This window comes from Neovison vison, chromosome 1 (assembly GCF_020171115.1).
Source record: "Neovison vison isolate M4711 chromosome 1, ASM_NN_V1, whole genome shotgun sequence".
Taxonomy (NCBI): Eukaryota; Metazoa; Chordata; class Mammalia; order Carnivora; family Mustelidae; genus Neogale; species Neogale vison.
Window position 1 is genome coordinate 222,800,439 of NC_058091.1, and position 25,942 is coordinate 222,826,380.

The following is a 25,942-nucleotide window of genomic DNA, read 5'->3' on the forward strand; positions in this document are numbered from 1 at the left end:
TTGGCTTTTTTCCCCTTTATAATAATAAACTAAACAACTCTGACCAAGCAATAAGGTTTTTTTAAAGCACAGGGCCCTTTAAACAGGTCAGTTCACTGGAGCACAAAGACATAATAGTAACTTTCTTTAATTTCTTTGTTCCTTTTTATTAATACAGTTGGCTTAATTGCTTTAGCAGCTATGTGTGATATTTTTAAAAATCCAATGATATTTTGATCAGGGATTGAGGTTATATTTATGTTTTATAGTTGGCTCAAAACGACTCATAACATTTTATTTTAGTTTCTCTTCTCAAGAAAAAGAAATCTTGAAAGATGAATTGTTTAGGAACTGCAGCCCAGCCAACAAAATGCTTACCTTTCTTTACTTAGTTACTGTAAAGGCTCAAGATGATGGTAGATTCTAACAATGAGCTTTATATGATTTATAGAGATTCACTATTCATTACGTTCAACTGAAAACAATTCCATGGCCTTTAAATGCCAATAGAATAAAGTCTCTTGTGTCTTTCTGAAACACTAGGTGCTATTGATCAATCAGGAGATGGTGTTTACCAACTCCCAATATTTTTTTTCAGATTTCTTAAACTCGGTGATTCAATAAGTGGTTCATGAATCGCCCAGAAGCCGTCCTGATTAAATAATAAAGAACCCATTTCCGTTAAAATGGACGTGTTATGCCAGCTTCTGATGTTTTCGACGACGGCTTTGCAGGTAGTGTCCTTCCTATCTGCCTGCGGGACTTATTTACTTATTTATTTAGAAAATAGAGAAAGATGAACCTGGTATTATGGCTCACACTCATTGATGACTATGGGCTAATTTACCAGGCAGTGGAAGGCAGCCAGAAGTAGTTTAGGCCAGTTTTTCATACATTTTCCACCACTTAGTGGTAGTACAGAGTAATTTCATATAGTTTTCAAAAATTCCAGAGCCTCTGTGAATCAACTATTGCTCTATTTAAATTAAAGTCTGTTAAATTGTTTGAACTGTCAGAGATCCATAGCAAAATTTCCTACAGCTCCAAATTAAATACAGACTAGCCATTTTCACAGAAAGGATGGAAACTGAATAAAAGAAAGGCAGTATTATGGTAGAAGGTGAACTAGAAAGGAAGAGCTACAAGGAAAGTGATATAAGATGAACAGGATGACTAAGACACTCACATTTCCTCTATAGCAATTACCTTTGAAGGTCAGTATCAATAATCTTGAAATGGAATCAATTTCATAGATGGGCCTAAGAAACAGCAAAACCGGTTTCTCCTCCTTCCATTTATCAGGCATGTTTTGGGGACTTCACCCTAACCCATAAAACTCTTCGATAAATCATAGCTACATATGGAGAAGAAGGGCATAACCAAGTAAATCATTAGCGGTACAGTGTTTGTTGGAAGCCTCAAATTCAGTTCTGTTCAAGCATCCTGGGCATACAGAGGGCAAGAGAGAAAGGTCTGACTTAGTTACTCATTTTAGAAGGTAGTTATTGTTTGTTTTGTGAAGACTGATAAAGCAGTTTACAGTAACATAGTATGTAAGACTTGCCATAGATAATACAGTCTAATTTTTGTTTAATTTAGGTATATGAGCACAATTTTGTGGTAAAAAATAGGAGACGGCATTAAATGTTAAATTTTTGTTGTTGTTAAAAGACTTTTAAGATAGGTATAGGGTTATATAGAAAAATTTATTTTTTAGATTGACCCACTGTGTTTTAGGTTGAAGGTCTATACTTTATAGTGTAATTGTTTAAGTAAAATATAAATCTAAAATTGCAATTAGGAGAATGTGCTCATATGTCCTGGAAACAAAGCCAAGGATGCATATTTTACATAGGGATCTGTACATTTTAGCTGAAGATTCAACTCTGGCTTATGATACCATTTCAAGGCTTATTTTCAAAGTATGTAAATAAGGTAGATTAGAGGTAGAATTTATGAGGTAGAATTAGAGGTAGAATACTTGAAATTAGAGGTAGAATACATGAAATATAATTTTGCTATCATGCTACAAGGATTTCTGGAAATGTAAATATACTTTGATTTACTAAGAATTTCAATCTAGGAAAAAAACATGTTCTCAAGCTAATACACATTTTTTCTGTCTTGTCTTAGACGCATAAACAAATGTAGACTCTATTATCATCTTTATTGCTGTAGGTATTAATAAATATTGGGCTTTTAGTAGTGAAATGTATGCTGCTAGGGAAGTAGAGTTCTACTTTTTATATATGGTTTTCTTGGGCCAAGTATATTGCTGCTTAATAACAATAACTTATAATAATATCTCATAGGTGGAAACTAACAGTGCTCTTCATTTAATTTATTAATGAGTTAGGTTTCCATTTTCTGAATGGAAAAATTTACATATGACCAAAGCACAGATCATCTATGCTTAAAAGTGACATTTGATGAGAAAATTCAAGAAATTTTACATATAACACCACTACTATTATTATTTTGAAAAGAATAGCATAAATAACACTAGATTTAGCATCATAAGAATTTTATGGTTATCATAATTAGCTAGAACCCTAGATTTAATAACAATTACTCATATCTCCATTTTATTAAATAGATGCAATTACAAAATATAAGAAAATAACTCATCTAGTATTGTTGAGAAAGGAAAAAACATTTGTACCAGAAGACCTGTACAAAAATGTTCATATTAGCATACTTTGCAATTTTTAGAAATTAGGAATAATACAAGTATTTGTTAATAGAAGAATGGATAAATAAATGTGCCATACTCTTAAATGGAATATTAAAGAACAATATTAATGAACAGGCTACAGCTACATATATCAACTTGGATGTTTCTCACATTCATAATATTAAACCAAAGAATATAGTCACAAAAGAAAACCTACACTATGACTCTTTTTTCCAAAAATAAGCAGATTAATAATTACTAAAAAAAAGCATGGAAATAATTATATTAAAAGTCAGAATATTAGTTACTTCTGGAAAGAGTGAAGAGTGTGATTAGGGTTGAGCTTTTGGGAATTTTCTAAGAGGACAGAAGAAAGAAAAACCACTTCTAGGGTTAAATATGCATCTCTCAGATCCGTGTCCTCTACCTTCTATACTTATATCTGTGGTATTTCATAATGGCGGTTGATGACTCAAAGGCATAGAAATATCCAGAATTATTATTTTCTAAGAGTTAATTAAAATAATTGTGATCTAGATATTTAATTTACTTGAAAGGATCAGGAAAGCAGCAAATTTTAATAGTATTATTCAAAAAATAATTTTGTCATTTAACCTCCAGTTAATTAAAATATGAAAACTCCCCCACTCCCAAACAGTTTAATCCAGGTTTTACTATATATATCCAATATGGTTAGTAGAAGAAAAACATATTGTTCATTTTCTACCCGAAATGTAGGAACAATTTAAATCAATCTTGGAGATATCCCTGCCCTTGTTTTCCCAGAGCCGATAATCGGTAAAACATTTGACATGCAAGAATTAGTGGTTTGCACAATACTATAGCCAAACCCATTTCAAAAAGCCTTTGTTGATGCCATATTCCTAACTATGCATTCATCTTAATAAAGATTTATGCTTTTTTATTTCATTCAGTGTTTAATTCTGCAAAAATATACAGAAAAGAAGAATAAAGTTTGTCTAGATATTTACTTAGACCATATTAATACAAAGCTATGAATACTTATAAAAAACTGAAAGAAAGTCCACTTTTGGAAGAAACTTTATCAGAAGACTTTGTCTACCACAGTGCATGCCTTCTTTATTGTCTGGAGGCCCTTCCAATGGTTGTCTGATTTGGTGTTTTTTACAGAACATGAACCATGATTAGAACATCATTAATATCTGGGAACAAGAACTTTAGATGAAGTAATTATTCTTTCTTCCTTCTGGATTAAGCCAAATTTCAGTTTGCTATCAGAAAATGATTTTTTCCCAGGGTAGCTATTCTTAAACTCTTTGGAGGGGATCCATATGGGTCTTCCTGTAAGTTTTAGGTTAATATTCTATATCTACAAGTAATTATGTATAATAATTTTTAGTAGATTTTTAAGCTAATGCTATTTAGGTGAATATATCATATATTTGCTTTGTTATGTTATTGGCAAACATTTCTGCCTATGAGACCCTGTACTTACATACTTCTGTACTTAAATTTTTCACTTTTATTAATAGTAGTACTTAACACATTTTAAAAAAATTATTTCAGTCCTTCCTAAAGAGTTTTATAATTTTGTTGTAGATGGAGATAAAACTGATATAATAGAAGAAAAATTATGGGATTAAACTGTTAAATTGGTTTATTTCATGAATATTACATTTTATCAAAATAGTCTGTCTTCTTTCAGTATACTTTTCATATTTGACCTCTTTATCATTAATCTTAATATAAAATTTTGAATTTACTGGTAGAATTGCATTTGCCCAAAGTTTGTATATCTATGTAGATTAAAGATACTTTACATAATAAAATAAAAAGAGCTTGCTATTTTAAAATTCATCTGGAAAGACTTTCTCTTACTGAGGTGCATGTCAATTTCTAAAAGTAAAATAAATAGGAAGTAAAAAGCATTCAGTCATGAAAACTGGATAGCTGTGTGAAAAAAGGTGTTTTCTGTTAAATACTTTGAACAGTAACAAGTGAATTGATTATAATAGCCAATAATAAACCCATCTATATTAGTATCATATTTATTATTCCATCTAAATATTTTTATTGATGAAAAACCATCCAAGAGGGGTGTAAAGGAAAAGAAAGGGTATAGAGAAGACAGTGTTCTGTGCTGTGAGTTTTTGAATCTATCACTTTATGAGTAGTATGGTTCAATTTTTAAAATGCATTAATTTGCTGCTGTGCAAATACACATTTTTGTATAGCAAATTAACTTTTACATTTTAAGAAATATGACAAAATATTAAGTGAATATGAAACTCATTATTATGCATGGCTCTTTCTTACTTATCTATAAATGAAAATTTGTACTGTCCTAAATAATAGTTGAGGAACTTCTACTTGTGAAATTATTTTCCTTTGGCAAAGTGGATGGAAAAGATTTGGGAAAAAAAAACACAAGTGCTGGCACAATTGACAGGAATGTTGGAAAAAATTTTTAAATGTTGGCATAGGAATTCTTTAAAAATTCTAAGTTACTCACATGTGAAATGAAAGTAAAAAAGCATCTGTCCTATTTTGTGCACACTGACTAAAAAAGTGAACAATTATATTTAGCAAAGTATAAAGCTCTTTAAACTAAGGTATTCTGTCTGGCTTTTGGCAATCTTTATGTTATTTGTTCCACTGAATTAAAATATTATGTTTGAGTGCAAGCATACTTTGAAAAGCAGAAATTGCAGAGAGGAGAACATTCTCTTTTCCAACTCTGATGACCCTAGATGAAATATGAAATTTTTGAGAGACTAAACACTTCTAATTTACTTGAGAGAACTTTGGATCTTGGCCTCATCTGTCATTCTGCCCATTTATTATTGAAATATTTCAAGAACCTTTGGACATGTCTTATTACAGCATCTATTGTTCTGCCCAAGTTAGAGGAGTATATAGATTAGGTCTTTAAAGAATTACAACCATAGTGGTTGTTGTTTGTTTTTTTTTAATTTTTCACATTTTATGTTTTTAATTCTACTACCAGATGTGGTTATATTTTCATGGAAAACAAACAAGAAGCTTAGAGTAATATGAAATTCCGTTTTGATTCCTTCAGAAATTAGTTTAAATCAGCGTTTTAAGGCCAACATGACAGTTTCAGATTGTTGTCTGAGATCCTTTTATTGAGTCTTGGTGCTGGAAAAAACAACCCGAGCTCTTACTCATATTTCAGTAAAATTATTCTGTTTTGCTATATGACTATTTGTTGGTAGAATGTATTGCTTTTCATGCATCAAGTTATTAAAACAAAGAGTTTAACGCATGGTTTCATAATTGTGATGGAAATAGTCCATAGTGTACCTAATTTCCTTTGGTCCTTTATGTTGAACAGTTCAGGCCGTGGTACTTGCCTTGATAATGAGCCTCCCAAGCGTGACTTTCTTTATCCAGCTGTGGCCCCAGGTCAGGTGTATGATGCTGATGAGCAATGCCGTTTCCAATATGGAGCAACATCCCGCCAATGTAAATATGGGGTAAGAAGTCTTAATTCTTATGTTTAGTCATTTATATGTGTTCTTTCATGACAAAAATATTAAGTTAGATTTTTATTGAGTGTAATTTACATCAGATAACATTATTAATTTAAATATGGCCTTTGGCACACCGCTTTTTTTTTTCTGATACCAATTTTCTAATATCTATTTCTAAATATTTGAGTAATCTGAAACAAGTTTCAAATATCTTGTTGAGAGATATAAGTAGAATTTTAATAATTTCTAAATTATTTCTTTTTTAAGTCCTGAGTTTATGATGCCAACTTTAGTTTGTCCTTTGAAATGTTATGGTTTTGAAAACTACCCCTTCTCAGCCTTTTCTGGTTCTCTAATATTGGTTGGGTTTAAGGGAATTTTCACATTGGCTAGGAACCTTTATTTTAATTTATACTTTTTAGTACTGAGTCATTTCAAGTTGCTTCATTCACTGCCCACATTCTAACACAACAACTGAGTGGGGACAAGATGACATTAACCCAAACAGAAAAACAAGGAAAATTACTGTGGAAAAAAAGGTAGGTTTCATAACTGACTCTTTGTGTCTGCCTAAAAAAGTAGACAGTGGATGAAACAACTTGAAATGACTCAGTACTAGAAGGTATAAATTAAAATCAAATAAATAACATTATGTATATAAATAATTAAAAGTTTTATTGAAAAAGATGTCAGTGTTTAGTATAGAAACATGTTCATAGTAGGTACACAGCATAAACATGCTGAATGAAAATAGGATTTTTAAATGACAAGCTGTAAGAAAAATTCAGGTTTAAAACAAAAGTTTAAAGGTTTGGTTTCTGCTTTTATGTAAATAATGTTTAAAATCCCTATTTAAGGGACACCTGGGTGGCTCAGTTGGTTGGGCCACTGCCTTTGACTCGGGTCATGATCCCTGGGTCCTGAGATCGAGTCCCACTTTGGGCTCCTTGCTCAGCGGGGAGCCTGCTTCTCTCTCTGCCTCTCCCTGCCACTCTGTCTGCTTGTACTCTCTGATAAATAAATAAATAACTAAAAATAAAACAAATCTTTTAAAAAATAAAATCCCTATTTAAAAATAATAAGAAAAAAAGGAATTCAATCTTAAGGTAGATAATACTAAACAACATACATTGTACAGTATCATTTATTCGTCTTGGATACAGTACAAAGGAAAATGATTTTTTTAAAAGATTTTATTTATTTACTTGACAGAAAGATCCCAAGTAGGCAGAAAGGCAGACAGAGAGAGAGGAGGAAGCAGGCTCTCTGCTGAGCAGAGCATGATTCGGGGCTCGATCCCAGGACCCTGGGATCATGACCTGACCAAAGGCAGAGGCTTTAACCCACTGAGCCACCCAGGCGCCCTAGAAAATGATTTTTTAAAGTATCCCTTGGGTGGTGGCGCCTGGGTGGCTCAGTGGGTTAAGCCTTTGTGTTCAGCTCAGGTCATGACCTCAGGGTCCTGGGATCGAGCCCCACACTGGGCTCTCTGCTCAGCGGGGGGCCTGCTTCCTTTCCCCTCTCTCTGCCTGCCTCTCTGCCTACTTGTAATCTCCCTCTCTCTGTCAAATAAATAAATAAAGTTTTTTTTTTTTTTTAATAAGTATCTCTTGGGTGACAAACATATTATTATTCATGGTAGGCTTTGGCAGCACATTTTGTGCAACAGATTTAAAGATCGTGTGCAACAATCTAAATATCTAAAGCCTTGAATAAAACTTTGGTCTTTCTGGTCCCTCTGTACAGAGTCTGCTGTTATTATTTCTGTATGATTTTGGTTTCTTTTTTTCTTGGGTTGCTTTTTCCTACAGAAAATGTTGGTCAAATTTCAATCATGGTCTTTTCATATACTTGTAGCTTAGTAGATTGAAATTCAAGATCAAATGTGGTTATAGATTTCCTATTATTCTTGTCTATGATCTCATTTCTTTATTAGGATGTGAAAGTTAATCTATATTTTAGTTTTTTTATTGGAAATTGAGTTTTAACTGCATCTATATATTTTCATATTAGATAATTTATATTATCAGTTTTGTAAGATCTTAGGGTGTATCTTTTCTTTCTTCAATAATTAATAAACATTTTCACCTGATTATCTTATCTCTCTACCTGTGTATCTCATTGATTTCAGACTAGTTGATCTGAAGTGAAGTAAGATAAATAGTAATTGCAAAATTGTGTATTTAGCTTTTTAATTTTTATTTATTTATTTTTAAAGATTTTATTTATTTATTTGACAGAGAAAGGCACAGTGAGGGAGGGAACACAAACAGGGGGAGTGGGAGAGGGAGAAGCAGGCTTCCTGCTGAGCAGGGAGCCTGATGCCAGGGGCTCAATCCCAGGACCCTGGAATCATGACCTGAGCTAAAGTCAGATATTTAACTGATTGAGGCACCCAGGTGCCCTCTTACATCTGTCATTTAGATTCTGTTTCTTTATGTGCTATGTTTATTAAAGCTTTTATAATGGATATAAAAATAAATTTGGAAAACTTGAGGAAAGACATTAGTATCTTATAATCCTATACAATTTCACATATTTTTATCATTAATCTTTTCACTTTGATTTGCAGCAAAATGGTTTTCATAGATTCATGTACTATATGAAAAAGCGTATGTTACCTTTTTATAAAGTGCTGTACATTACTATCAGAGTTTCTTGGGGCACCTGGGTGGCTCAGTGGGTTAAGCCTCTGCCTTTGGCTCAGGTCCTGGGATCAAGCCCCGCATTGGGCTCTCTGCTCAGCAGGGAGCCTGCTTCCCCCCCGCCTTCCTGCCAACTTGTGATCTCTCTCTCTGTGTCAAATAAATAAATAAAATCTTTTAAAAAAAAAAGTTTTGTTGAGTCAAAACAGATTCTCTCTCTCTTTTTTTTTCTCCATAATAGATTCTTTAGAGTCACTCTCACCTCTTAAGCTTATACTTGAAAAATTGGGTTTACACAATTGATAGCATGCAAGGACACATCATGTTTTATCTGGTGAATTGCTAAGGTTTTAAATGATACTAAATACTACTTTAGAAAACAGTAGTGGCTTTGAAAGTAGGAGTCTGGTGAGGTAAATAGGTTATACTCGAGATAGCAGCTGAAGGGAAAACAAATAAGTCCTGTGAGAGGTAGCTGTCAAAGTGTAGCATCCTGAGATGAACACTCAACACAAGCACTGGAGGCTGAGAAGAGCACTATAGCCTTTTAGTGAGAGGATATTCTGTGTTGGAGCATCAGAAAGTGATCCCTCTTTCAACTAGCACTTCTCTAGTGATACCAGGGAAGATTTTAAACAACTACAAGATGACACATTACTGAAGCAGTGATCAGTTTTCCATCTCTTCCACTTTGGTTATCATGTGGTCATTGATGGGATTTCCAATGATTAAATCTGCAGTTATAAGAAAATCTTGCTGGAATTCTTTCTGAGTAGGTTCATTGAATTCTTTCTGAGTAGGTTCATTCCCCAGTTATATTAGGGAATTTATGTGAAAATTTTTATTTTTTATTCAACTTCAAGAAGCATTTTCTACAATTATCCTTGTATATCATCTACTTATGTTTTCTAGGTATTCTTAAATTCCAATAGAAGTAGTGAGAAGTTGATAATGATTATAAATACAAAGAACAAAACAGTATACAGAGTAATATAGTTGTATAATTCAGTAATTTATAAATGATGTATGGTTTGTGGTATTTATGTAGTGCCATTTTCTGAGATACTTCAGACTACTTTGATAAAAATTGTAATTACCTATTAATATTTTATAGATGAAACGAAAATACAGAATGTGATTTACCTACCCCAAGGTAAAAATGAAAATTTAAAAAGGTTTAATTTACTTCCATTTTGTATTAGATGTGTTAAATATCTTAATAAAATAAACATATTTTGTTTCAGGAGATACTTTTTATCAGTGTTCACCAAATGATGTCTATTTCTAAATATCTTTTTAAAACAAAACAAAACAAAAACCTATCTGTCTTATCCCAGTCTATTTTGAAAGAGAGGAATCTAGAGAGTTTCCCTAAACTTATTTTCAGGATTTTAAATTCTCAAGTGTATGAGACCCTCAGTGTTGGATTTGAGTTTTATATCTTTTTACCCTATGTAAATAGTTAGGACCTCTTCAAGGCAAGTACAAATACGGATAAACAGCATATAAAACAAAATCCTACTAGATCCTCTAAAAAATCTGCTAGCTGTATCATCAAGTTCTAAGGGTGCCTTTGATGTGTTCTGGATGAAACTGAATTACAAATAAAACAGTATTAAGTATTTCCAAAAAAAAATTGGGGGGGCCTATTTAGAGAAAAATTTCTCCCTATAAAGTTCTGTAGAATCTGTTGTCTCACTCCTATTCCATTTCCATTTATTTCCTCTTTCTTTAGGAGAAAAGAATTATTAAAAGTAGATTAACAAAAAACATTTTACAGAAATAATAATAAGTTTAAACTTGGGAAAGAACTCACTAATGAGCCTATGTATTGTAGGGGATTTGGGTGATCTTTTGCCTGCTCTCTAAAAAGCACAGATTAAATCAAGACTCAGTCCCAAACATAACTCTATATTTCTTTATCCTATTGCTATGAATCATATCCTAAACATTGTTTTCGCATATACTTAATGTTTCACTGTAGGTCAGTAATACCACTACATAATTTACTGATAAATGGTGATTGCTGCCATGACACTTTTTAACAGAAAAGGAAGGAAAAAAAAACCCTAAAATCCACATGGAACCATTAAAGACTTTGAATAGTCAAAGTAATTTTGAGCAAGAAGACCAAAGCTGGTAGCATCATACTTCCTGATTTCAAAAGCTGATTACATAGCTGCAGTAATCAAAATAGTATGGTACTGTCATAAAAACAAACATAGAGACCAATGGAATGGAAGAGGGACTAGAAATAAAGCCATGCATATACATTCAATGGATCTTGGTCCAGGGTGCCAACAATACATAATGGGGGAAAGGATAGTCGCTTCAATAAATAGTATTGGAAAATTGGATAGCCACAGGCAGAAGAATGAAGCTAGATCCTTATACCATACACAAAAATTAACTGAAAATGGATTAAAGATTTAAATATAAGACCCCAAACTATAAAACTCCTGGGAAAAAAAACATAGGGAAAAAGCTTCTTGATTTTGGCAATGATTTCTTAGATGTGACACCAAAAGTATAGCCAACGAAAGCAAAAACAAACAATTGGGACTACATCAAACTAAAACTGAAAAAGGAGAAAAGGAGACAGTCAACAAAGTGAAAAGGCAACTTATGGAATGGAAGAAAATAGTTGCAAAATTGTATCTGATAAAGGATTTATGTCCAAAATATATAGGGAACTCATACAACTTAATAGCAAAAAAAACCACCCACAAAAACAAACAAACAAAACACTCAATAACCTGATTAAAAAATAAATGGGCAAAGAACTGATTAGACATTTCTTAAAAGAAGACATATAAATGGCCAATAGGAATGTTACAAGTTGCTCAATATCACCAGTCATCAGGATAATGCATATTGTAACCACGCAGGATAATGCGTATTGTAACCACGCAGGATAATGCATATTGTAACCACGATGAGCTATTACCTCGCACCTCTTAGGATGATTACAATATAAGTAAATAAAAGCAAATACAAAAGAAAACAAACATTGACAAGAATGTGGAGGAAAGGGAATATTTGTGCACTAATGGTAGAAATGTAAAGTGGTGCAGCCATTATGGAAAACAGTATAGAGATTTCTCAAAAAAAAAAAAAAAAAAAAAAGAGGGGTGCCTGGGTGGCTCAGTTCATTAAGCAGCTGCTTTTGGCTCAGTCATGATCTGGGGTCCTGGGATGGAGTCCTGAATCGGGCTTCAGGCTCAGTGGAAACTGCTTCTCCCTTTCCTTCTGCACCTTTGCTCCTGATCTCTCGCTCAATTAATCAAATATTTCCAAAAATATAAATAGATAGATGATAGATAGATAGATAGATGGATAGATAGATAGATAGATAGATAGATAGATAGATAGAAATACTATATGATCCAGTAGACTCACTTCGGGGTGTATACCCATTATTATTAAAATCAACATCTTGAAGAGATATATTCATAGGAGCTAAGATGTGGGATCAGCATCTCGAAGAGATATGTATACTCTCAAATGCATTCCAATATTCACAATAGCTCAGACATGGAAGCAAGCTAAATGTCCATTGACAAATAAATGGATAAAGAAAATGTAAGAACTTAAAATGGCATATTATCCAGGCCCAGGATAATATAAGAAAAATTAATAGATACCATAGCTTTGTTTAATTTTTTTTTTTAAGATTTTATTTATTTATTTGTCAGAGAGAGGAGAGAGAGCAAGCACAGGCAGACAGAGTGGCCGGCAGAGGCAGAGGGAGAAGCAGGCTCCCTGCCGAGCAAGGAGCCCGATGTGGGACTCGATCCCAGGACTCTGGGATCATGACCTGAGCCGAAGGCAGCCGCTTAACCAACTGAGCCACCCAGGCGTCCCTAGCTTTGTTTAATTTATGGGAAATTTTTATTATCCATGAAGTTTGTCACTGTTCAGATAGACTTACAAATTAGCACATAAATACATAATAGTGCGCTCTACATTGTTATTACTTACTTTAACATAGAACTGAGCAATGTTTTATCAATGGGTCATGTATTTTGAATCCCAGCTGGAAACACATGATCTAATACATGGTTTCACTATGTGAAATTCTGCTCACTATTAACTATTACCTATGACCTCGAATTGATTGACAGATTTTACTCAGACACTATTTCAGGTGAAAAAGAGCCAACTTCTTCTTATAAACTTCAGATGGCAAAAGATATGATAGGAATGCAAGGTTTTTTTTCTTTATCTGGCACCTGACAGACATTCAGTAACTTTTCCCTTCCTTCCGTGAATATCTATGTCATCCATCATACCATTCCTCTATAGTTGATATACTGGTAGTGCTGTAGGGGAATCTAAGTCATCTGTAATTGAGTAACATATGAAGGTAATCCAAGGGCCACATTTTGACACATTCACATCCTTCAGTCCTGTTAGGCCCAAATTCCGAGACCCCCCAAAGATGACCACCAGACTCCAGAGTCAAAGCCAAACAGCAAAGGTCGTTTATTACGAGTTCGAGGCCAGACCTCCGCGCACTCATTGCCGGTGACGCTAAGGTCCCGAGCTCAGGATCACAACACTTTTTATACACTATTTTTTGGGGAGGCAGGGACTTAGCATACATCATAGTATCTTGTAACAAATCGCCACATACCACGGGAAAATCAAAAAGGAACTCTATAATATGACTGGCACACCACAGAGCGGGAAAAGGCTGGGAACAGATTATTGGTTAGGTCAAAGGGCTGTCATTCTTCAAACTGCTTGGTTGGCACCGCTAGGGTATCTGTCACCTCAGGATTGGACGGGGTCTCCCTGTCAAGCCACGGGGTGCCAGATGGTTATTATCTCTTGCACCCAGAGCTGGGTGGGGTTGTCCGGGAGCAGTCATTTTGTCATGTCCAATTCTGGGTGGGGGTTTCTCTGGCGCCAGATGACTGTTATCTCTCAGCCCAGAGCCGGGTGGGGGTCCGGGAGCCGCCACTCTGCCAGGTTCAGTTTTGGGCAGGGGTTGTGTGGTTACAGAGTGCCTATAGAAAGTCTGTTGGTATTTTTCCATCTCCTCATGGGTTAGCAAGCGAAGGTACAGAAGCAGAAATAGCAGTAATGGTTATAATTTAGGCATCTCAGTCCCAGCTCAAATGCATTTTCAGACAGGCCTCTCTCTGGTCAATCTATAGACAAAGACTTCTCCCCATTTTTCTCTTTCACATTATGCTTTTATTTCCTTCAGAGCAGTCATTTCAAGCCATAATCTTTCTGCTTATTTGATTACTCATTAATTACTTAAATGTGATCCTCTAGGTAAGGCTTTCCCTAACAATTTTATCTAAAATTCCGTGTGCACACATACACATATGTCTATGCAAAATGACTCCCTGTCATTTTCCTACCTTTATTTTTCTCCTTAACATTTATTACTTTTAAACATCTACATATTTTGCTAATTCATGTTGTTTTTGTCTGCTTTTCCCACTAGAATAGATTTTTTCCTTGGCGCAGAGATTTTGCCTATTTCATTCTCTGTTCTTTCCATAACACATAGAACAGAGCCTGCTCATGATAGGTGCTCAGTGAATACTTCTTGGAAGAATGAACTGATAATTATAATAGAACATAAATTCTGTGAGAGTAGGAATCCCACTTGCCTTGTTCATGGCTGTTTATATAGTGAGTGACATGATGCTTGCCTTACAGTATGAGCAAAAAATATTTGTTGAATAAATGAGTGAGAAGAATTATATGGTGAAGAGGTAGTGGGGAGAAGACCTTTGTGGCATCTTTGTGTAATTTGAAGAGTTGACAGAAGGCTAGTGTTGCTGTAGCTCTCAAAGCAATTACCATGTAAATGAGACAGAAAAGAGGTTAAGAGCCAAATCTGTGTACACTTAATAGGCTGTGTTAAGAATTCTAGGTTTTTATCTTAAAGGCAATGGGTAAGTATTCAAGGTGTTTTAATGAATGAGACCAAGGAGGATAATGGTGTGCAGAAAATCACGGAATTTCTATGACATACTATGTCTTAGGAAACCAACACAATTCTGTAGTCCTGGGAAACCATATGGGAAAACTGAAGACTTAATACAAAGTGGTCTATGTCCTTCTCCCTCTCCTTTTTTCTTCCCCTCCAAACACATTCTACACAGAGTACTAAAGCAGCCCTGCGACAGTTGATATGCCCTTGTCGCAATGCCCTTTCTTTTCTTTGTAAATGTAAGTTTACTCTTTTCATGCCGGAAGGTACTGCACCATAACTCTGAGATGAAATGAATGAAAGTGTTTATGTATATAAATTCCATAATTTTGACATAAAGCTTGCAGAATCATGGGTATTATGGTGGAAACAAAACATACAAAGAGAAAATGTGACATAACTTTGGGAATTTTAAGCCTTTTCATTAATTTTGAATCTTTCCAGGGGAAATGTATTTGTGTCACACTATATTTTACTTACAGATCATCAATTATGGATTAATAAGAGAATAATCTATAAGAGGTTAGTATGCCATATTTTTCCACACTATGCCATGACAGATTTTTAGTATCTAATATTAGAAATGGAAGATCACAATGAATATATAGGTTTATATATAAAACTGAATTTATTAATTTATAGTAACCAAATATGGTTGATATTCAGTCAACTCTACTGAAATGTGCACATTTTCTCACCTAAGGAAATCTACCCAGTAGGCCAATTTGTTATCAAAAGGTTGTTTGGTAAGCATAAAGTTAAGATATAGGATGGTATAAATTATTTTTATTAACATGTTAACTCTAATTAGAATACCATCATGCTATATCTGCCCGGAGTATAGCTATTTGTAGACAGAGTAATCAGCTGAAGATAAGATAGTTGAGTTGTCTAATCAGGGTATCCTCCTTCTGGAGAGTGCTTAATAAAGCCTGACATATTCTGTCTCTCAGAATCAAGTTTTTAATGTTTTCACACTTACTCCCTTTTGTTTATTATTTTATCATCACCAATTAGTTAATATTCAAGTCATTATTGCTTTCTACTTGAGAATCATTTTAATAAAAGGACTTTATTAGTCTTTTTGGGGAATGGTTGGCTACCTACCTAATTCTTTTTTTTTTAAAGATGCAGATAACTTGGATGGGCTTGGAAAGAATGATAGTGAAATATTTAGAAGTACATATAGGGAAGTTTAAAGAAATAGAGTATGAGTAGCCTATAAAAAAGAAGGCTAAATGTTGGCCTTAAAACTGTCTTCAAGCTTTGGAACATTTACTATAGTTTGGTTGCTAGTAACAAATTGTTCTCCTTCCTTACCAAGAGCATAAAAAAACATAGTTGTCTTAATTTTTACAGCTGGAAGGTTGTAGATTAGGTAGTAGGAAGAATTTCAAGTTATTAAATACTGGAATGTTGCACTGAGGGAGATTGTAGAAACACTTTCCTTGCAGATTTTAAGGTGGTATAAATATTCTACAGTGTGGTTTGATATGGAAATAATATTCATGGAATTATTTTAGCCCTGCAATATTCTTTTGGCGTCCAGACATTTATACATAATAGGCATATATTGAACAAGAAGTTGATTTGTTTTTATTTTTCTTGAATTTCAACATCCGATGTTAGGTCCATAATTACTTGCATTCTTAAATATCACCTGTTCTTACTATGGGTTTGCTTCTTAGAGGTATTTTTCAAAACCATTTAATCATTTTTTAACCTCTTCAAATTGATAATTATTTGACTTGCATTCCTAGATTCGTTCTTTCTTACACATATGTATGTATGTATATATATTTGTATGCATATATATAACAAAAATATGTCCTTCTAGGATCTCTTGAATTTAAATTACCCATGTAACAGGATTAACCTGTTTAAAGCTGAAATAAGGGTACATTATTCTCTTTCTTCAGATGGCTACTAAACACCTGGAGCCAGGCCACGAGGTCACCATATGTTGGTTTTCAGTTTTCTTTTGTGTGATACCATGATAAGTAACCTTTCTAATCAGTGATGCTCCTTTCTGACCCCTTCAGACTCTGTTCTCCCCCTTGGCTGTCAGGATCCTTTATTGCAAACAGCTGTTAAAAGATGTTACTGATAGGGTAATGAGGACAAAGAAAATGTTTCATATTCAGAGCCAAAGACCCAAGATGGCATAAGGTTTAGAGTTTCCCAAGGGCAGAAAGTGTGTGTATATCTCTTCTATGATCCTTACATTTGTTTAAAAAAATTAAACAAACAAAAACCATCTAGCTGAGGGTTGCCGGGGGAGGGGGATGGTTTAGGGAAGGGTGGTTGGCTTATGGACATTGGGGAGGGTATGTGCTATGGTGAGTGTTGTGAAGTGTGTTAGCCTGATTATTCACAGACCTATATCCCTGGAGAAAATAGGACATTATATGTTAATTTTTTAAAATATTCTAACATTAAAGAACCTGTTTTCTCTTTGTATACTGTTTTACTTCCTTAATGATAAAATAATTATCAAATGGTTTGGTAATTTTATGATATCTCTTTCCCACTTGTCTAAACTGCTAATTTTAATTTTCCCAAGGAAATCAAAGGGCTCTTCATCCCATTTTTAAGTATCTTTTAAGAACTATAATTATCAAAACATATAGTTATGAAAACATTGGGAAAGTTAATTCCAATTTCTTTTATTATTTTGAAAAGCTTTTTGAGTATAAAATAATCAGTTATTCTATTCTGATCAACAAGGACCTAGTTCAGTTTTTTACAAACTTGTTTTTTGAATATGTTGTTTTACTTTAGATAATTACTTTAAAACTACAACACTTATATGTATTTTTATTGTTACTTATATTTGCTATTTTTTATTGTTAATGTTTGCAAATAGTGTCATTCATTTGAAAAATCAGATAGACTAGAAGTCTGGGAGTTAATATTAAAATTTTAAATAAGGAGGAATATTTCAAATGTCTTGTCTCTTGGAAGACCATGGAGTATTTTTAAGGAGTATGTTGACAGTATCTTTTAAAAATTCAAATACAAAATATTGTTACATTCAAAACTTCCAATAATAATAAGTTGATGTCTAAGCTTGTATAATGAGTGTATATGTTATGAATTAATACATCATAGTCTTAATTTGGAGATATCTTCCTTTAAAATACAGGTATAGGATAAGAGAGCATTATGAACATTGAGTAAGATTTTATATTACATTAGAATACAAGTAAACATTTTCTTATTGGCTTGTGACTTTATTCAATTGTAGTATGTTTAAGAGAAATAGGAAAGTAATTAGGTTGTGTAGAGATATTTGGGGCATTAATATTAACTAGAGCTGATTCTAATCCAGGTTTGGTTAGGATTGAAGCAAATTGCTAAATCTTTCTGAACCTAATGTTTCTCACATTTTCCGAGATTTTAGTGATGATTAAGTGAGATACAAATATGAATATGCCTCACATAGTTATTGACTATACCCTGAAAAAGTGTTCATGTTAGTTACTTTTTTTTCCTTTGCCTACAACATTGCTGCTCAGAAGCTGTGTAGTGTATGCTTTAGTATCTTCAGTAATGGGAGATTCAGTTTTATTTCATCATTGTTCAGAAGACCTTTTTTCTATACATTGAACTCAAAACTGCTCCCCCTGGTTCTTACCCATTTATTCAACTGTATTCTAAGTTGGCATTTATATTTTGTTTCTATTCCTTTATATGACTTGCTTCTTAATGTCTAGCAAAAGAGTTTCAGTTTCAAAAACATGACAAACTGTAAATACAATCACTTTTCCAGGTATAAAACAGAAAATGTCAGAGTAACAAAATGAATAAAACTTAATTAAATATCATTTATTTAGCTACAACATGTGTTTCTGTGATGAAAAGACACATGAGTAAATTAGCAGACTGTGGAGTGATGCCAGTATAATGCATACATCTTATTTTATTCATATATGATTGTTTCCTAGTGCATTAATGATGTGAAGTTAAATAAGCTTTCTCACAAAGAGAAAATCTATAGTATTACATAAAGTCTCATAGAAAAAAATCCTGCAAGTCCAAGAGTGGTCTTTACTGACGTAGTAGATCACTTAATGGCTCCATTCCCAAAGCTTTAAACTATCAAAATCATGAGGGCAAATAAAAAAATCTATAATTATACATCCTTTGTGCTATTTGTAAAAAATGGTCTGTAAAGAAGATATATATACCTTGAATCTAATTGTTAATTTTTATGAAAATGGTGTCTGTTGGAGGCAGATATCCTCAAAGACCTATATCTCTGGGTAGAAAGCATCAGAAGTCACAGGGTTTAAGGCTACAAAGGGTTCAACTGACTAGGGTGCTGGGATCAAATGCAGAGATTTAACAGTGCAAAATTTTCTGGCTGTGAAATTACATAGGTTTTCAGTGGTCTGCTCCAACATTATTTTTCCAATAAATCCTGTTTTTCCCATAAGTGGTCTTACAGAATGCAGGGGTTTTCACAGGATGTGTTCATTACATTTCAACAAAAAGCTTGTGTATATCAGAACAAAAAGGGTATTCCAGAAATGAAGAGGTGTTTTAGTTCAAATGGCAAGCTGGTGACCTGATGTTTTCCATGTTAGAATAGGAGATACCATCTTGGGTATGAGGTAAAGGACATTTCTACTATGAAGAAATAGCTAAATGGAAATAATATATGAGTGTCTGCCCTTTGCTTTAGATGGGAGAAAATAGCTCACATAAGAAACTGAAGCTCTAGGCTCTGCCTCACATAAGAACAGAGTATGACTTTGTACAGTCTCCATATATGGTGCTGACCAAATAGATCCACATGAAACAAAAAACAAGTGAAACCTTGGGATGTATGATAGCTATACTTCTGCAATTCAGGAAGCACAGGATGCTCCATGAAAAAACAAGATTTCCTGAAGACAAGCTTGAAGAGAAAATAACAAACAATGTGAGGGAACAATCCGCCAGGACATGAACAAGCAGAAAGATTAGCACGCCAACCAAAAAATATACAGTAAATACAAAAAGGATTTAAGAGACATGTTGGTTAGAATGGCAATATCTAATATAAGTTGAGTAGAATTTCTGGAAGAATGGGGAAGTAGTATATTATAAAAAATTTTGTAATATACAACTAATTATGTAACTAATAATTTTCAGAATCAAAGAAAGATACAAATTCAAAGCATGAACACCAAGTAGATAAATAAAAGAACACCAAGATACAGTGGTGAAACTGCACTATAGCCAAAACAAACTCTTGAAAGCAGCTAGACCTGATCACAAAGAAACAGTGATTAGACTGACAAATGATTTTTCATCAGCCTCCATATATGGAGTCCAGATGACAATGAACTTAATACCTTCAAAATGCTCAGATAAGATCAATGTTAGTCTAGAATTCTTTAAGTCAATTAAAATATCATTTTAAAAATGAGGGTATAATAAGTATATTTTTTAAAAAATGGAGAACAAGAGTCCCTTGGTACCTGGGTGGCTCATTCAGTTAAACTTTGAACTCTTGATTTCAGCTCAGTTCATTATCTCAGGGTCGTGAGATTGAGCACCACATCAGGGTTTGTGCTCAAGCAATCGGCTTGAGATTTTCTGTCTCCCTCTCCCTCTGCCCCTTCCCCTTCCTCTGTCTCTCTAAAATAAATAAACCTTAAAAGAAAGAAAGGGGAAAAAAAAAAAAAGAACAAGAGTCTCTTGCTAAATAACTCTGAAAGGATGCATGTGAAAAAGAAAGAATTTTCATTCAGAAGATAATGCTGGGACATAAGAAATAATCAATAAACACATTGATCTGCTTTAAAAAAAAAACGAAACAAAACAGTGTTTATCAAGTTTGGGGCAGTGAGTGGTTCACAAGCTTTTAGATTTTTGTAGGCAAGGGAAATTTCTCCCTGAAAATAAGCAAACCAACACACGGTTGTCAATTTTTAATTTTGCCAAGTAGAAACATTTTGTCAAAACTGCCATTAACGTATACACCCAAAAACGCTGCTCTCAGGGACCTTACAGTCTATTGTAATACCTTAAAAGGAAAAAGAATAAAATTAATAAATAAGAAGAATCGGTTAAAATAAGAAATTTAGTTTCATTTAAAAAAATTTAACCACAAAAAAAAATTTAACCACATTGATATCACTCTTCTAATTTTGTCACAGAATATTAAAAACTCCATAGAGCAGTACAGATCTATGGCATTTAAGCTCTATGTCTCATTGCACCCTACCTTCTCCCTGGTTTCTTTAAATTCTTTGATAATGTTATTTTTTCATTACACTAATATAATGCCTAGTGAATAGTAGATGTTCAAGAAATATTCTTGAATGAATGGGAAATAGTGTTTTGTTTTATCAGGCAATCCTCCCAGTTGGTTAAAAGTTGAGCGCATGAAATTAGAGAGTCTATTTCCAAATTTCCCTTAGTGAAGACTGTTGATAACTTCACTCTCCTTCCTTAAACTCAAGGGCAAGCACAGAGACCAAAATTTCTCCTAGAGAGTCTTCCCAAAATAAATTGTAGGGTTAGAGAAGGGAATCACTCTAACATAAGCAATGGTTTATTAGTTCATAGAAGTCATAAGAGTAATCTTAATAAATCTTAACTTCTATAAAGAAATATGAGTATGTGAAAGAGAACTATGTTCTTCTTGAGCTAAGATGGTGGATAGTCCAAAAAATCATCAGTCTTTCTCACTGACTATACTCTATCATCTTATTTATTTTATTTAAGGAATAATCTACTATGGAATAATCTACTATGATGGTTGTTGTACAAATTCCTCAAGAGCCAAAAAACTTCAGAATGCATTTAAATTACTAGTGAACCATCTTGGGACCTTAGGGTGCTTATTTGGCAGCTGATAACACCTATGTATATACCCATGCAAATATATCTTCCATGTTCTAGGATCCAGCAGTTTAAAGAAGGGTATTTCTGAGTGTACAAATATGTTCTCTGGGTGCATGGGTGGCTCAGTTGGTTAAGTGTCTGACTCATGATCTCAGCGTCATGGGATTGAGCCCCTCATGGAGTTTTGTGCTCAGCATGGAATCTGCTTGAGATTCTCTCCTTCCCCTTCATTCTCCCCTCTGCTCCTCCCACTCACTTATGTCCACACTATCTCTCTATCTCTCTAAATTAAATAAATAAAATCTTTTTTTTAAAAAAGGAAAAATTCTCATGTTCTTTCACGTACTGTGCCTCTTGCTATCTTAGCATAAAATAAAATTTTCTTAGTTTTCATCTTTCAAGAGAATTTTTTTTTATCTTGCAAAATCTTAATTGAGATGTCATGATCTTTATTATCCAAGTTGACATTCTAGATAAGATATCTATTTGAAAACTCTTCAGAGCCTTTTCCGAGAATAGTTTAACATCTTGGGAGTATTTCCTATACATAGATTTATAGTCCCGTGCTTTAGCCTGTAATTTGTGGGAAGTTAATGCCCTAGCAAAATTCCAATCCCCAGGAGTCCACTAGGTAATAAAGTCCTGTTAGCAGTGGAAAACTACCTTTCAAAATGTGTTATTCTCTATAGGATAAGAAGGCTCTATCAAAGGCTGTACTGTGAATCTTGAGATTAAAGTTTTGGAAAAAATATCTTGAGCCCTTGACATTTTGGGTAGAGATTTTCAAGGCACTTTTAGCAAAAAGAGTTTCTCTAAATTGATCTGTTATTGTGTTTTCCTAATAGAAACTATGAACATTGTCCTTTTCAATGACAGAATTTTCATTTCACAGTTCTATCTAAACTTCAGGCTTCTTTTACTTCTGTCTAAAGTAAGATTTAGACCTAATAAAAATCATAAAAGATCAGGAGTATAGTATTGATCTGTTATTGTGTTTTCCTAATAGAAACTATGAACATTGTCCTTTTCAATGACAGAATTTTCATTTCACAGTTCTATCTAAACTTCAGGCTTCTTTTACTTCTGTCTAAAGTAAGATTTAGACCTAATAAAAATCATAAAAGATCAGGAGTATAGTCCAAGATTATGGATAATTTTTTTTGTAATCTCTTAATACATTTTTTAAGTAATGTTTTTCTGTTGTAGTGAACACATTTTTCTTTGAATATGGATATTTTTGAGGTATGAGATAGTATTTTAAGACCCTAAAATGTTGGGGCGCCTGGGTGGCTCCGTGGGTTAAGCCGCTGCCTTCGGCTCAGGTCATGATCTCAGGGTCCTGGGATCGAGTCCTGCATCGGGCTCTCTGCTCAGCAGTGAGCCTGCTTCCCTCTCTCTCTCTCTCTCTCTCTGCCTGCCTCTCCATCTACTTGTGATTTCTCTCTGTCAAATAAATAAATAAAATCTTTAAAAAAAAAAAAAAAGACCCTAAAATGTTAGTTCTACTATTTTTCTAATATTAAACGGAAATAATATATTTAGGAACATACATTAAGAAACTGTCTCCTATAGGAAAAGAACACTAAAAGAGTATAAATAACTTTCTCATAAAAGAGAAACTGAAACTTTAAAGAAAGGAGAAAGTACATTGAGTTGTAAGAACAGAAAAATTATATTATGATCTATAGTACATGTTGTTTATCTTTTGTAATGTTTTACCTCTCTTCTAGCTCAGTAGTTCTCCAAATAGAGTTTAAAGTAGATAATAAAGTAAAGTAGTTATAGAGTAGATTTATTCAGAAGCATTTTTAAAGTCTAATAGAGGGGAGCCTGGGGAGTTCAGTTGGTTAAGCATATGCCTTTGGCTCTGGTCATGATACCAGCATCCTGGGATGGAGCTCTGGTTGGGGCTCCCTACTCAGCAGGGACTGTGCTTCTCCTTCTATCTCTGCCCCCCCCCCCCACCAACTCATGTGTGAGCTCTCTCTTTCTGTCTCTCTCAAATACATAAATAAAAAACTTTTTAAAAAAGCCTCATAGAAATTATATGTCTCCTTTTGTGCCTGGTGGAAGGGAGCATGCTAAAGAGGAGCCCAGAGAAATCCTCTCAATGTTATACCCTGTGGAGCATTTCCACAGTGAACCAGTGAATTAAATACGTTACCATTTCGTTTCTGAACTGTGTTTATTTGACATACGATTTTATAATGGTGTTTTGAGAGTAAAAAGAGCAGTTGGGGAATAATAGCAATAAAAGTGAATGTTATACATAATTTTACCTTTGTTCTCCAGATTAATATATTTTTATTTCAAATATATGTGTTTTATACTAAATGGTTCTGATTTAATTTCAAAACTTATAATATCAGTAATGATGCTAGTCAGTGATCATATATTTTAAAAACTGAAAAATTTGAGTATTTTCTTCAAAGAAGTCATAGAAAAGAAGACAAGTCAGCTTTAAATAACATCTGAAATATGTCAGTTATGAAAATGACACATAAGAGCAGCATTTGTTGAAAACCACATTTCCCTTTCATGCAGGTGGGCTACACTGATGATCTGCAAATAACATTGCTAGATTGTTCTTTATGAATTTTAGAAATAACTCCCTGTCCTTGCCCATGGTCTCTCTCTCTCTTTTTTTTTTTTTCTTTTTAAAATGGTATTTGAATATTACAGTAGGTCTAGGAAGTCATCCCATGGTAACACTTTATTAATAATTGGTAAGTTTGTACAATTGTATATTCTTAAGAATAATAAACATATTTCCTTTATACATATTCATTCATTCTCCCTACTCTTTTTTAAAAATAAATTTTGAACAGATTTTTTTTAAAAGATTTTATTTATTTATTTGACAGAGATCACAAGTAGGCAGAGAGGCAGGCAGAGAGAGAGAGAGAGAGGAGGAAGCAGACTCCCCACTGAGCAGAGAGCCCAATGAGGGGTTCAATCCCAGGACCCTGGGATCATGACCTGAGCCGAAAGCAGAGGCTTTAACCCACTGAGCCACCCAGGCGCCCCTCTAGTCTTTGATAATAATGAAATTTCTTTTTCTTTTTTTTTTTTTTAAGAATTCTTTTTTAAAGATTTTATCTTTAAGCAATCTCTACACCCATTGTGGGCCTTGAACTCACAACCCTTAGATCAAGAGTTGCAAGTTCTACCGACTGAGCCAGCCAGATGCACCAGGGCATTAGTGAAATTTCTATACACTGTTTTTTATAGATCCTAATTTTAAAAACTAAGTATTATTTATCCACTAAAATAAGAATTATAAAGAAAAATAAGTGATTCTGCAAAACGGGTAACAGTATCTTGCACAAGAATCTTCATCTTTTATGCTTCAATAGCAGAAAAACACCTGGGATGTCTTTTTAAAGTAATATCGAATGCACATATGTATATTTTATGGAAGAAATAGACATGATTTTAGTCTCTACTTCTGATCAACTTGCTTTTTGCCTTCTTTCCTAGGAAGTGTGTAGAGAGCTCTGGTGTCTCAGCAAAAGCAACCGTTGTGTCACCAACAGTATTCCTGCAGCTGAAGGAACACTCTGTCAAACTGGGAATATTGAAAAGGGGGTAAGCTCAAATGATTTATTATCTATTTGACAAGTAGATTGATCCATTTCTGGTGTTGTATTCAACCCCTAGGAAATCATGCATACTAATTTAAAATGCACTTAAGAAAATGGTAGATACGTTGCCTGATGAATTAATTGGTACATATAGATATCTGCATATTGCAACGGTTAGGAAATTACAGTGATTATTTATTTTCAAGCTCAATTGCACCTTTCTGTGCATATATGTGTATATATTTGTACAGAAAATCCAATAATCTTATTGTCATATAATAAGACTGCTTAGTCATAGAAGTTGAGGTTTCTTTCTGATAAATAATTCCCACAAGTATATTTTATAACTAGAGTCAAACTAGAGTTGATTTAAAATTACAATATAAGAGAAAGGGCCAATAGTAGAGAAATAAACAATTTACTGAGCATAGATATTATAGCTAAATAATTTTAGTTTTATCAGTTTAGTTTTCAAAAAATATCATTATTAAGAATTGTTCCAACAAATAAGAATAGTTTATGCTATTTCTGGAATTCTTTAGGAATTGTTTTATATGTAATTCTAGAATTTATTGCTACATACTGAATTTACGATAATAACTACTACTGTCTTCTGTTCTCAGTTCTGAATTTGTCCATGTTAGCTGGGGTATTTTCAACAAAGATTACACTGAATTTAATCTTTGCAATCCGGTGTTTAAATAAAAGAATGAAAGCTTTTGGGCAGCTGTCACAGTTTTATTAATCCTTGCTGACGGCTTCATTTAGGACCCGTAACCTAGTGCCAT

The 25,942-nt window shown here is 33.6% G+C and overlaps 1 protein-coding gene across 2 annotated transcripts in view; it reads left to right on the forward strand.

Annotated features, from left to right (window-relative positions):
• ADAMTS6 (ADAM metallopeptidase with thrombospondin type 1 motif 6) overlaps nucleotides 1-25,942 on the forward strand; it is a 294,254-nt gene that overhangs the window by 169,081 nt on the left and 99,231 nt on the right. For both annotated transcript variants that reach the window (XM_044268162.1, XM_044268174.1), the window contains exons 11-12: nucleotides 5,991-6,132; nucleotides 25,051-25,158. In XM_044268162.1, coding sequence (XP_044124097.1) covers nucleotides 5,991-6,132; nucleotides 25,051-25,158 — 250 coding nt within the window. The remainder of the gene's footprint in view (nucleotides 1-5,990; nucleotides 6,133-25,050; nucleotides 25,159-25,942) is intronic.